Raw genomic sequence first — 13,456 nt, 5'->3', positions numbered from 1 at the left:
ATATTTTCAATTAAAATTTAAAATATAACGAACAATAATTATATTTTATACTCTTACATATTTTTATCTAAAATGATAGATAAACACAACGCCAAAATCACAACTACATGTTTTATTATATAACAATTTCTTTTTTTCTGGTATGTGGTGGACTTAGTGAATTGTTAATATTTAGTAACATGTTTTATTAATAGCAAGTAATATTTTTCTCGAAATTCATTACATTAATCTATAATGACAGTGGGATAAAATAAATACCCTTAATTTTCATCTCAGTTTTAAATTCTATTTAAGCGTCATCATTTTAAATTACAAAAAGGACGCAGTGGGGAATTTCATAAAAATAATAAAAAAATTAAAAACCGATGAAAATGAGCGCATTGTCAAAATTATTATAGATTATTATTATAGGTACGAGACACAAGTCTACGCCATTAGTGCACACTACAATTCAAAGTGTATGCGTTATCAAAGATAAGTATTTGGTAATGTTACAACTTGTATGGGAATTTGAAACAAACAAGAGAGATTAAAGAAAAAGGCAAGTATGCCATTAGAATAATAGTCTAATGTTATGAAACTTAACTATCCAAGTTATTACGTGATTTTATACACGATGAAAAATCAAATTATTTATTAATGGTATTACATTATTTTCGAGGAGTTTTTCAGGTACACATTAATTATATAAGTAGAATTTAGATTATATATTTACAGTTCATTTTACTATTAAATAGTACTTTGTTTTTATAGATTTATTAGTAGAATAACGTTGAGATAGATTTTATCAATTAAATTATAAGTGTCAAAATACTAAAGATATACACTACAAAATTGAAATATAATTTTAACACATGAGTGTTTTACACAGGCAAAATATTAATTTCGTTATAAGTATATAATTAAGTATGTATTGAGATATTAAAATAAAACGTAATATAATAAATACTGTTACATTAAATTATAATTGTTAATGACTGTTAAAACATTTCTATCTAATAGAAGTGTAGAATTTGAAAAAAAAAAATATGAACTATATAGGGTGCAAGAAAAAATACATAATTTATTTTTGAAATAATATACATAAATTCTATTATAAATTAATCAGCTATTTTAACTTCCATTCATATTTCATACTTTCACAAAAAATGTTTTATTGACACTGAAATAATATTCATCATAGACAGAAAATAACTACTACTTATGAGGTATATATTTTCTTTTATTGCTTTACCTTCTCATCGGGCAACATGCCATAAGTCGAGTTTCTATAAACAGTGAGATTTATTTTAACTAAGTGTAAGCAGTAGAAGTTTTAAGAAATACTGTTTTACACAATATAATAAGAAGATTTTTATTAAATATAAGTATATTTTTTACAAGAATAAATTAAATTCAATATTGCCTTCTATCTATTTTTATACCTCTTATTAATATCACTATTCAATTCAAATATTTTTTCTTTTAATATTATGTGCGACATTCATATTTAAGTTATCTCTGTATGTTACTTTAACAATAAATGCTTTAAGTATTTTTGTTTAGATAGTAATTAATTATCACTTATTTAACAAAATTATCCAAGTAAAAATATTTTATACAAAAGTTATACAAGTATGCAAAAAAAAAACTATCGTGAAATATGAAATTCTACTTGAATGTAATTAGGTAATTTGATTTATGAGAGTTTCATGTAATATCTTAATTTCGTACTTGTTTACTTGTCTACCAATGAATAAATAGGTATGAAAATAATATTTTTCAACTAAAAACGGAACTTTCATTTTATGTGCATTGATGTAGGTACCTACCTAGTTTATCTTCAACAACTTTTAAGTGTTTACAAAACCAGTGCTTTTCTATAAGTACCTTTATTATTTTAAATTTTATTTTCTTAATTGACCACAAGAAATGGGTTGGCAGTTCGTGGTTTCAAATATTTATCTTTCTTCGAGATGTTTATTTTATTACGAAGTAGGTATAAAATATATTTTTTAACTTCAAAATTTGCTTAATGTGTGTTTAAGTTTTTAATAAAATACAAAATATTCACCTACTTTATTTTAACTACTGTTGTAATGCAAACAACTTATAGTAGTTTATTAATTTAAAGTAAATTTTCATTTTGTTTGCTTTTGATAAGCATTCGAAAACTCGATGGTTTACGATATAACTACAACGTAATTCAATTATATTATTAGTAGCAACATATATATATCACGATACAAGCGTCATTAAATTTCACAAAACCTAACATTAAATATACATTTATACTATCTTAAATTACGACATGTATACGACAAATACATAATAATACATTATAATATCTGTGACATCAACATTTCATCAGAATAAAATAGTTATTTCGATAAAGCGTAGGTATTTTAAATCTTATTTTTTAAACACAAATTTAATAGATATGGACATTTCCTTCCTTTTTAATATTTATATTAGGTATATTTTTCATTTTCGTCACATATTTTCCCATATCACTTTTCGCAAAAACATTTATTATCATATACAAATTACATATATTAATAAATTAAAAATTAATAAATAACAATTTTTTCAAAATATTCTTTTTTCCTATATTTAAAAATCTTATTAAGACATTGCAAATCCTTTCAGGCGTCCATTTTCTACTTATGTCGACGCTTTTATCAACATCATCGCAACAGTTTAGTAATAATATTATCTAGATGACTAGGTACTTCTTCAGCCTAACATATACGACATACGTGATATGCAGAGGATGAAACGTTGAGGAGCATGGGCCTAGTTGCGGCAGTGCATATTTTGCGCTGGCTTGGCAACGTTGACCCAAGGCAGTAACTGGATGGGTGACCAACTTTGAAGCTTTACATTTGCCCCGTGTCTCGAAGAGCAGGTGAAACCGTAGGTCCCAGTAATTTACACCAACATCTGATAAAAATAGTTGAAATCCCATACTTTTTGTTGAGTCAATGTGGAAGGATCTGTGTAAACCCAACGTATTATTATCCAAAAACCCCTTTCATTATGTGATTAACTTGAAGATGTCACGGCCCTGAGCAATGAGGAATAAATACGTCGTAAAGACAGAGAGAGAAGATTAAAAATCAGTGGCATCCAGTTAGAAGGCTAAATTAGGTAGTATAGTTAAACATGATTGTGTAGATTGAAATAAAGAAATACTAAAGACGTATATTTTGTAGTCTGAAAAACGATTGTCAGCAGATATTTACAAGTTTTATAACGTGTGTGACAAACAATCTAATAAATAAAAAAATATTACGTCTCCTGGTGACTGTCTTATTAAGCGTATTTTCAATTTGTATAGAGTAGCTAACTACCTACTGTGAGGATCAATTAGGGAAATAGTAAGTAAAAGAATAAGACCTTTGTTTTTATAAAAATAGAGTTCAAATTAAATTAAACGCTGGACGTGGCTTGCTGGCTGCTGTGGTCGGAGAGTACAGAGTTCAAATCTGACTCGCGCAAGGTTGGTGGTGTGCCAAATGGGAAATCCTGAAAAGTGCGACAATTTCAAGTATAAAATTATCTGAAAGTAATTCTAGTTATATTGAAAGTAATTTAAGCAAAAGAGGGCATGTTTTAATTAACTATATATTGACCTAATAAGACACCTTAAAAAACTACGAAAAAAATCTTAAAAGGTCCTGTATTTTTTAAAAGTTCAGAATATATTGCAAATAAAACATTTGACTGACGCTGAGGTCAACGAATGTTACGTGAATGGGTCGTTCGAAATAAACTCCGCGTCGTAGGTGGGGCGTTGACTCGAATTTAGCACGCTATACCTTGTGCATTTGAAAACTACTAAATCACTAAAACTACGAGACAAGCAAATAAATGGTTATTGGCATTGGATTGTGTAATCATAACGCTAAGTTTTTTCTACCGTTCTGGTTACACCCTGTATACCCTTACTTACCACTTGTGACGGTAAGCTTCTAGGCGCGGGAGGAGCTGGTGGTGGTACGCGCGGCGCTCGGGGCGAGGCACACTCCAGACACTCTGCGCCTCCAGAGCTACGTGTCGAGCGCCGCGACCATGACTCGGGCATGCAGCTGGGTGAGACGAAAATCCATACTATCTATACTTCCATACTTAATATTATAAATACGAAAGTGTGTCTGTCTGTCTGTCTGTTAGCTATGTTTTCACGGCTCAACCGCTGAACCGATTTTGATGAAATTTGGTACAGAGTTAGCTTACATCTCGGGGACGTATATAGGCTACAGATTAAGATGGAAGCAGGCTAACCTGGAAGGGGTATGGCAGTTTTTATTAAACCCATACCCCTTTGGTTTCTACACGGCATCATATTCATACCAGAAGGTTAAATCGCTTGGTGTTACGGCTTTGCCGGTAGGGTGGTGACTAGTCACGGGCGAAGCGTCCCACTAGAAGAACTTTACAACTTACGCGTGGTGCACAATATGTGCGCAAGGCAGCGAAGCGAGCGGCTCCGCTCGTTCGGCAAGCGGTTCTCTGCACCTGGCGCAGGTTGGTGCAGCCCAGGCACCAGCCGCGCGCTTCTGTCTGGCCGCTGCGTTGTTGTCCCCCAAAGCTGTGTAGATTTCTGCCAGGCGAAGTCTGACACGACGTACTAGCATCTACGCGTGAAAATATACTTTTAAGTAGGTAGTACCTAGATTATTTTAAGGTTGAATAGAAATATTTAGATACTAGCTGTGCCCGCGACTTCGTTCGCGTGGAATAGTGACTTTTCGGGCAGCGTGATTCTTTAAATTGACAAAACTTTTTTATTTATGAACCGATTGACATAAAATAAACACTAAATGTTAAGTGAAGCTTACTACAATATATTAGTGAAAACTGTATCTAAATCGAATAAGCCGTTTCTGATATTAGCGTGCACAAACACACAGACAAACAGACAAACATACAAAAAAGAATTTAATTACAATTTCGGGTTCGGCATCGATATAATAACAACCGCTGCTACTTTTTTTTTATATATTTCCATTGTACAGACACCACTTTTCTACAATTTTATTATATGTATAGATAGCAAATGAAAGTGAAAAATAGACGGATAGCTAGTTTTGGCGCATTATTTGGAAAGCATAATTCATCACGCCCAAATAGTACTTATGTACTTTTACAATATTTGTTACGTACCTACATACTTACGAGTACTCGTACAATAAGTACAACTACTTTGGATCACATTCAAAAATAAATTAATTCTCTTTAATTAAAAACATTACAAACCTTCGAACCAACGGATGTAGCGACCTCTAAGAGCCGTGTGTTGAACTCCAATGGTCGACAGTTACATATGCGTCCTTGCAGTCTCAACGCCTCTAAGCATCTCGCCGCTCCATCCATTGCTTCCATTTGAGCTAAACGATCTCCAAGCGTCTGCGTAGCTCCCATTGCCACTTCGTAGTTTCTAAAACAAGTTTAATAAAACTGTATTCATGCTATTTAACTCTCTGTGTATGTGTGTGTGTGTTTGTGTGTGTGTGTGTGTGTGTTTATATGTGTGAGGTCCCAAAGTCCTTCCTCTATCTCAGAAGTTCCAGATCAGCCTTACCTAAGTGCCTTTCCGTAATCGCATTTTCTTCTATAAACATCGCCAGAAATCCTCACGGCGCGCACATAGCAACCCTGGTCACCCGCCACGGCTGCTAAGCGTAGCGCTTCCTGAAAAAAAAATCATGTTTAATTTTTATCAATAATTAATATTAATGAACTGTTTGATTTTTAGTAATTTAATTCGTATTAAATAAACAATTATCAAAAAATATTTAGGTTCTGTCAAACATCATAGGTCAACATATAAAACTACATATAATATTAAAAAAAATTGATTGTATGTTTTCTCCTTGACTGTACCTACCACCGCGAACAACAGACGCAACAGCGGCGCCGCAACGGTTTCTAACGTTTTTCGTCGCTCAAGTCTGGCAAACATTGTAATTTATTTTAATAGGGAAATCCCCCGCAAAACAGTTTTCCCTATAGAAATTATAACGTTTCATCGGGGATTCCTTTGGGTAACATAGTCATAGACAATAGACAATATAGATACTGATCGACTGATCCTTTATGGTTTGGCTCCACTATCGGGATTCGGCATATAAAGCGTGGATATCGGCTTTTTAAAAATCCCGTGTGAACTCATTGTTTTTCGGGGCTAGGTCTATACACCACAAGGAGAAATATTGACTTTCACAGAATGCCGAGTCTGCCGGCAGGCTGAGTTGCCAGACATGCCTACCTATTTGAAAATTCGCCAAACATAGAACATTCGCCGTGGACAAACATACAGCACGCAATTCATTTACCGAATGCCAAACTATCGTTGCACGAACTCAAATCATTTTGCTGAATCCCTTGGAGCCGTATGACGGACTGACTGCTTCTATCTTAACCGACTGCCACCGACTTTCTGACGTACCTACTAAGTACTGACTGCGACTGTTTGATCAACTGCCTGCGACTGTTTTACCGACTACTGTTCGTTATATGAAGACCTCAATGAAGATGTACAGTGTGCCACTAGTTCAAAGTATCTGGACAGCACGGTAACGAGTTTCAATATTTTATATCAACTTTCGAGATGAACTTCAGTACCAAGGTACTTACATTACAATAATCATGCGCATCTCCTAGCTCGCCTCTCGCGCGCAATGCAGCCGCCATTTGCAATAATGCGGTGCGATGATGCCGCGTGTTGAGGTCAGTTGATCGTGGACCGCGGCCGAGATCGCATGCGCGAGCAGCGCAAGCCACTGCGCGTTCAGTATCGCGGAGACGTCGCCATAGTTCTGACAGACCGACGTACACCTGACAAAAGACACACATTTTTAATTACAACCAGCTGATGCCCGCGACTTCGTCCGCGTAGATTTAGATTTTCAAAAATCCCGTGGGGACTTTTCACTTGTCACTCTCCAGGTCTTCAACTATATCCAGGTAAAAATAAGGTTGCTCTGTAGCAACAAACCAACAAATAAACACACTTTCGCATTTATAATATCAGTAGTCAACAAATCGACGAGAAAACGAATTTCTTAATCACTGGTAAGTGGTAATTTAAAAGCAGACCTACCTTCTTATCTTACAAACCCCAGGATCATAACAAAACCTTAGAAGAAATGGAATTCAAACTGTGGAAAGTCTTTTAATCTCAGGATCTCAAAAATTCTGGCAATAAAAAGTAAAATGTTCTTTATTGTACACCAAAAGAAGTAGAATAAGTAACAAAAAGATTTTTGTACAATAGGCGGCCTTATCGCTAAAATAGCGATCTCTTCCAGGCAACCTTAGGGTAGAGGATATAATAAAAATTAAAGAAAGTGGAAGAGGTAAAGTCGAAAGAGATTCATTACCTGTAATAAGAGCGTGTTATCATTCTGCGCCTGAGCCACGGCTAAAGCCTTCTGAAAGCCATCCATCGCCTTGGAGAAGGCTCCTAGCTCCAAGCTCACTGCAGCAACTGTGAGATGTACACATCCTGCCGTGGAGCCGCCGCCACAGTCGTTGTATAAAGCGTGACGAGCGTAGGAAAGAGCTCTGAGAAAAAGTTTACTTAAATAGTAATAGATAAGTAACTAATGGTTTATTCGCTGGAATGTGGGTAAGGTACAAGTAGATTTTACATAAAAGTTTATCACTTTACGCATACTACCAGGTCCTGGTGTGCAAATTGTTAAGTTGTGCAAGTTGTTCGTGTGTAATTTAGTTAAGTAGGTATCCCTAGGATTTAATAAAGAATTCATAATGTTCCAGAAAATTCAATATAGAAAGCGACTACAGAATTTAATACTTATTTGGCTTTGAAGAAGAAAAAACGCCAGAAGATTTGATAAATAAGTAATGGAATTTATTAAAATTACAGCAGCAATAAATTTTAACTAAGTAGCCCATATAGTTCATAGAATGCTTGGCATTTTCCCCATTATTATATATCTACCCACATTTGCCCATAAAATTGTAAGATATAATATGGTCTAGTCTTATTCGATAAAATTTATACGCAAAATGTGGATCAAATATCTTCTTCGGTTTTTGAAGCCATTATTATACATTATACAGAAAATTCCTCTACTCTTATGAGAACGGTTAAAAGACTCTTTTTAGTGGCAAGTCTAAAACTGCCAAGATTGACGTCCCGGTAGTTCTTTGCCTTTTACACTTGCCTGACCCGTTTTAAAATAAAGAAAACAGTATCGTAAATACCTGTCAAGTCCTCCCAAGGTCTGATGAGTGCGAGCAAGGTTGAGATAAGCCTCAGCTCTCATTGGAGCCGAGTCCAGCTCCTCGGATATGCCAAGCTGTCTGTTCGCGAATTCCAGAGATTCTCTGGAACCATACAGGATCAAAATGAATAAATGTACAATTCATTCAAGCTAAAATAATAAGATTAAGAATAAGAAGTGTTTATTTACTAGAATATGGTATAATATACTATAAATGTATATATCATTGCACTTAATATGCAGTTTCTAACTGTACAATATGGTTACATAGTCAAAAATTACTGTTATAAGTTGGCATGGACATTGAAATGGATTTTCTTTTTGCATGAGAAAATCTTTACTTCATCCTCTTAATTCTCAATGACCGTCTTACACTTTTTATCAGTCTTGCTTACTTCATTTCTTAAGCCCTAAAATTATAACTATTTGCGCATATTGTCATTACCTCTAAGTTCACTGACTTCAAGTATTCTGCAGTCTACCTTACTTATCGTCATTTTCTTATGTCCAGAATACTTCTTAGCCCTTACCTCTATTTTCTAAAGTCCAGCTTACCTGTACTGTCCAACATCCATTTTATCCCTTACCTGTATTTCCCAAAGTCCATGTAAGCCTGATAGAGATGTCCTAACAAAGCGAACTTGTCGCTCCGATGTCGCACGCCGCGGAGTGCTGACAGCCACACCTTCACCGCCAAGCGTTGCTCGTTCTGCCCGTACAGACGGACTCCACGCTCGATCTGGATAATAAAGTTATCAGATTTTTTTGGACAAGTAATGGATTTCACTTCGTCGTTGGCTTTTGGAAAGATCCTTGGTGTACTCCGTAAGGCTTGATCGTTATGTCCTTAAAGTTTTTGTTAATTTACTTCCTGGCTTCACTAATAGCTGCTTCTTATGTCTGTCATAAGTGAATCATGCTGTGAGAATATCATTTATTGGTTGCACAACAATTCGTCCTCTCTGGGAATATATGGATGAACGAAGCATGAAAAGAAGCAAGAAAGGTGTCGGATGAACTGATACTGCGCAAACAATATCAAGTATCAACTAGGTATTGAAAATTCTTCGAAACATTTCGTTACCAAGAACATAGGTATATTACTTAAAGTATAGAGATCGTTGCCGTTAAAGGAATGAGAGTACAGTCACCTTTCTCCTGGCAAGATATTGGTCGATGCGCGATCTGCAGACGCGGAAGCACTCGAGCACGCCGGCAGAGGGCCGGTGCGCCGGGCCGAAGCGGGAGCCCCAGCGGATCGCACCATTGCGCCCTTCCGTCGGGTACTCCTCTGAGAACGGAAACAGTTCTGCAAAAATTCGAGGACACCTATTTGGCAGAAGAAGAAAAACAAACAAAAAACTCGAAGAAGAAAGAGAAACGGAGAGCAATAAAAATTCAAGTCTGAAATGAATTTTTCACCGAAAATTGATGATTACTGCACTACTGCCTCAAAAGATAATAATGCTTTTTGACTAAAACGTTTGTGAGAACAACATATTTAGGAAAGAAGAGCTATGACAGAATTTACCTACAAATAAGTGTGCTGTGCGATAAGAAAAAAACAAATGATGGAAATCTAATTGTTTTTTTTTTTACATTGAATTATTATGATATTTCTTCAAAAGATTTTTAACACATTTTTCTAGCTTATTAGAGAACTGGGTAATCCCGGCTGGATTTTTTGGGATTCATCGATCAATGGTTTCTACGTTTTTCGGGTACATGTGGGTACTGGCTCCAGCTTTATCTAGGTATCGCGGGGACTGCTGCATTTCTATTAGGTACAATTTGTGTAGTTGTATCCTTAGTGTCTTACCCGGTGGATCTTCTATGTGATGTCGCGACGGATCAGGGGAGCTGAGCAGCCGCGTAGCCGACAGTTGGTGCGCCGGCACCCCGCTACGAAAAGTTATGAATTATATCATACTAGCTGATGCCCGCGACTTCGTTCGCGTGGATGTAGGTTTTTTAAAATTCCCGTGGGAACTCTTTGATTTTCCGGGATAAAAAGTAGCCTATGTGCTAATCCAGGGTATAATCTATCTCCATTCTAAATTTCAGCCCAATCCGTCCAGTAGTTTTTGCGTGAAGGAGTAACAAACATACACACACACACAAACACACACACACAAACAAACTCTCCTTTATAATATTAGGGTGATCAAGTAAACCTTGTATAGTAATTAGATAAGACTAGCTTTAAGTTTTATTGTAAACTTCTAGATTTATATATTGTACTAGCCGATGCCCGCGATTTCGCCCGCGTGAATTTAGGTTTTTTGAAATCCCGTGGGAACTCTTTGATTTTCCGGGATAAAAATTAGCCTATGTGCTAATCCAGGATATTATCTATCTCCATTCTGAATTTCAGTCAAATCCGTCCAGTGGTTTTTGCGTGAAGGAGTAACAAACATACACACACACACACACACACACACACACATACAAACTTTCGCCTTTATAATATTAGTGTGATATATAAAAAATTAAACCTTCGAAATAAATAGAAAACTAAGCCTGTAAGAGGTACAGACATAATTGAAAAATAGAGAATTGTACACAATCTTATATAGATGCCACACATAAATCACTGCTTGAGATGCCATAGTGAATCAACACAAAGAATTCAGTGGTCAGCTATGATGGTGTATGCTCTTCGCGCACCACGTAAGGTACCCACGCACCACGCTTAAAGGTGCCCACGCATTCGAACTGAACTGCAACTGAACTGCAGCTGAACTGCGCGTCGCGGCAGCGCGCTGCACGATATTCTCTTCAGCCGCGACACGCGGCAGTGCCGCGCCACGCGGTACGCCCCTTAAATATGTCTATTGGGGTATATCAGCCGAGAAATTTACGCGCCTCTATTGAGTCCCATGACTGAGTTAACATTTTTCTTCTAATATCATTGGTTTCTAATATCATTGGTTAACATACCCGAGGAAGTCGCGCGACTCGATTGAGTCCCATGACATGTTCCGCGGGTGTAAGCGGCAGCGTCACCTGGCGGAGGGGTGCATATCGTCTTCTTCTTCGCGCACTTTGAAAACTATCTATTTATATGGGAAAAAGAAAAATGTATGAATATAAATTGAGAGTATTTATTTAAAGCTATTAATACGGTTATGATTATCACAAGATTTCTTCCAATATCTTACTTACATCTTCCAATATATTGACTAAGTACATAATATTATCTTACATCGGCTAAAAGTTTTTTAAGTTTAGTTATTATCACAAGTTTCCTAATACCTATCTATAAACTAGGTTTGATTAATTAAAACAGCCGTTTACACTTCAATAATGCAAGTAAATATTGATTAAAATCATTATGAAAATTGGTCCTTCGAGCCGGACAAAAAACGAAAAATAACCTTAAATTTACACTCACCCAACTCAAACAATTTCTAAATAATGTATTTCCTTTAGTGGCATTTTAGGTGTGTTCTCGTCCATTTTCTAACACGCCATTCTGTAAATCATTGCAACGTGAAAGTATGTGCGAATAGCACCCAATTGATACCTATTGCTGGGCTACAGCTACCTAGCTTATGCTAGTGCCCCAACACTGCAGTGATGGTTAAAAGTTGCAATAAATTTTTTGAGTTTTTTTTGCAATAAAGTTTTCGCCAAAATTTTCAGAAGCGATTTTGCGCAGTTATTTTTAACTGCATAAACATGATATGTATCAAATTCTGATTAAGCTCATTTTTTATGGTACGCGATATACGATTTAAATAATAATCGTTCTTAAATGACCACAACTGTAGGTATGTACCTACAGTTAAAAGTTAAAGCCGTAGTAAGAACTATCTGTGGTAAAGTTACATAGAATACATCGACGTCGCGTTTGTCAGGCAAAATATGCCTAGAAATATGCTCGGAGTTTCTGGACCTTTAAATCAGAAATCCGTATAAGAGAGTAACCGACATAACTTAACGGGTTGGGAAGAACAGATAGAGGTTGAAGTCCCAACTCCCAAGGTACTAGAATGGCGACCTGGCAAATGAGTCGTAGCCTGTGGCATCCTACGACTCGTAGGGATGCAAGGCCATGGCTTGCGAAAGTCCTTACATTTACAGAAACACTTATTGAAGTAGTTAGGTGTATTCAGACTCCAGGCAATGTTAATTCAAAGCAAATTCTAATATAAACATCACTTAGAATGTATTTCATCTAAGGGGAGTAGGTATTTCTACAAGCGACCTATTCATACTATTTTGCACACATAATTTTAATAATGTTAAGTACCACAGAACAATGTTACCGCAGAACAATAATATTAACAGTACAGAATCTATATAAATTATCCCGGACTCTCATGACCTAGGTCACCAGTACATCTACGAGGTAAATGTCATTCTTGCTCGAAATTGGGTCAACTTCGATTTTTACCCAATAAATCTTACAATAAATGATAATTTAATTAATCTCTAAGAACCTTATAAACAGTCTAAACTTTCACATTCAAGATCTTAACGTTAAATGTTATTGTTAAGGTTTAGTAAATGAAACTTTCTTCCCCTATGAGAACTTAAAAATACTATACCTACCAAAAATAGCTACTTAATAAAATGTACCTAAGTACTAGTTTTGTTATTCTCTAAATCTTTGATTAATGTACTTATAAAAATAATTATTAAAAAAAGCGAAAACAAAAACCTTAATAATTTTAAATATCGAATAAAAACCTTTTTTAACGTTTCGCTCGATTTACTTACAGCATAACATTTTTAAACATCGCATTTTTACACAAGGATAGCAAATTCGAAATGAAATTTCGATATTAATTTAATTAAACACTGCAGCAAGTTTAAAAATAGAATTAAAGTAGATTAAGAAAGGTTACGAAAAATCGTTACTTACTTGCATAGGCGAGAAAGAAAGTTTAATATGATTTCGATCACTGAAACATTTGGCTGCGTTTTTCACAATATTTTGGCCGTTTTTTTGGTTGTATCGGTTTTTACGAGGTTGTTTTTCAGAATTTTATTGTTAATTTTATAGCGCAAGTGTCCTTAGTGGATCACACCCTGGTTGGTATGTTGTGTAGGGGAACAGAGAAATGTATGGAGTCGGTAAAATTTGTAACTTTTTGTATTATGTCAGGATCTTAAAAATAAAAATATTAAGTAATATACTTACTGACATTTTTCACATACGAAAATTCCTCACTAGCTGACGCTGACAGTATTTTAAAAATCCCAAGCGAACT

General features: G+C 35.4%; 1 protein-coding gene across 2 annotated transcripts; it reads right to left on the bottom strand.

Moving 5' to 3' along the window:
* Window positions 1-5: 5 nt before the first annotated feature.
* On the bottom strand, window positions 6-13,289 carry LOC123870937 (43 kDa receptor-associated protein of the synapse homolog). Of its 2 annotated transcripts, none has more exons than XM_045914443.1 (14): window positions 13,108-13,289; window positions 11,632-11,712; window positions 11,178-11,293; window positions 10,057-10,139; window positions 9,389-9,546; window positions 8,825-8,976; window positions 8,218-8,340; window positions 7,368-7,551; window positions 6,622-6,822; window positions 5,567-5,676; window positions 5,242-5,422; window positions 4,429-4,619; window positions 3,935-4,070; window positions 6-3,507 (listed from the first exon to the last, which is right to left on the bottom strand). In XM_045914443.1, exons 3-14 carry the CDS (start codon window positions 11,213-11,215, stop codon window positions 3,412-3,414), a joined length of 1,653 nt encoding a protein of 550 aa, XP_045770399.1. In that variant the 5' UTR covers window positions 11,216-11,293; window positions 11,632-11,712; window positions 13,108-13,289; the 3' UTR covers window positions 6-3,411. The 2 variants fall into 2 exon arrangements, with proteins under 2 accessions (XP_045770399.1, XP_045770400.1); XM_045914444.1 differs by having other exon boundaries at window positions 9,389-9,528.
* Between the last annotated feature and the right edge of the window lie 167 nt (window positions 13,290-13,456).

The sequence above is a fragment of the Maniola jurtina genome, chromosome 13 (assembly GCF_905333055.1).
Source record: "Maniola jurtina chromosome 13, ilManJurt1.1, whole genome shotgun sequence".
NCBI lineage: Eukaryota > Metazoa > Arthropoda > Insecta > Lepidoptera > Nymphalidae > Maniola > Maniola jurtina.
The sequence above is the reverse complement of the archived record's forward strand: the minus strand, read 5'-3'. Positions and strand labels throughout refer to the sequence as shown.

Bases quoted from the DNA above. Each gene is read 5' to 3' on its own strand.
- LOC123870937 (XM_045914443.1), bottom strand. From the start codon at position 11,215: ATGTCATGGGACTCAATCGAGTCGCGCGACTTCCTCGG. The intron at 9,547-10,056 runs GTAAGACACTAA...GAATTTTTGCAG, and splicing joins TCACATAGAAGATCCACCGG to AACTGTTTCCGTTCTCAGAG. The intron at 8,341-8,824 runs GTAAGGGATAAA...GTATGGTTCCAG, and splicing joins ATGGACTTTGGGAAATACAG to AGAATCTCTGGAATTCGCGA.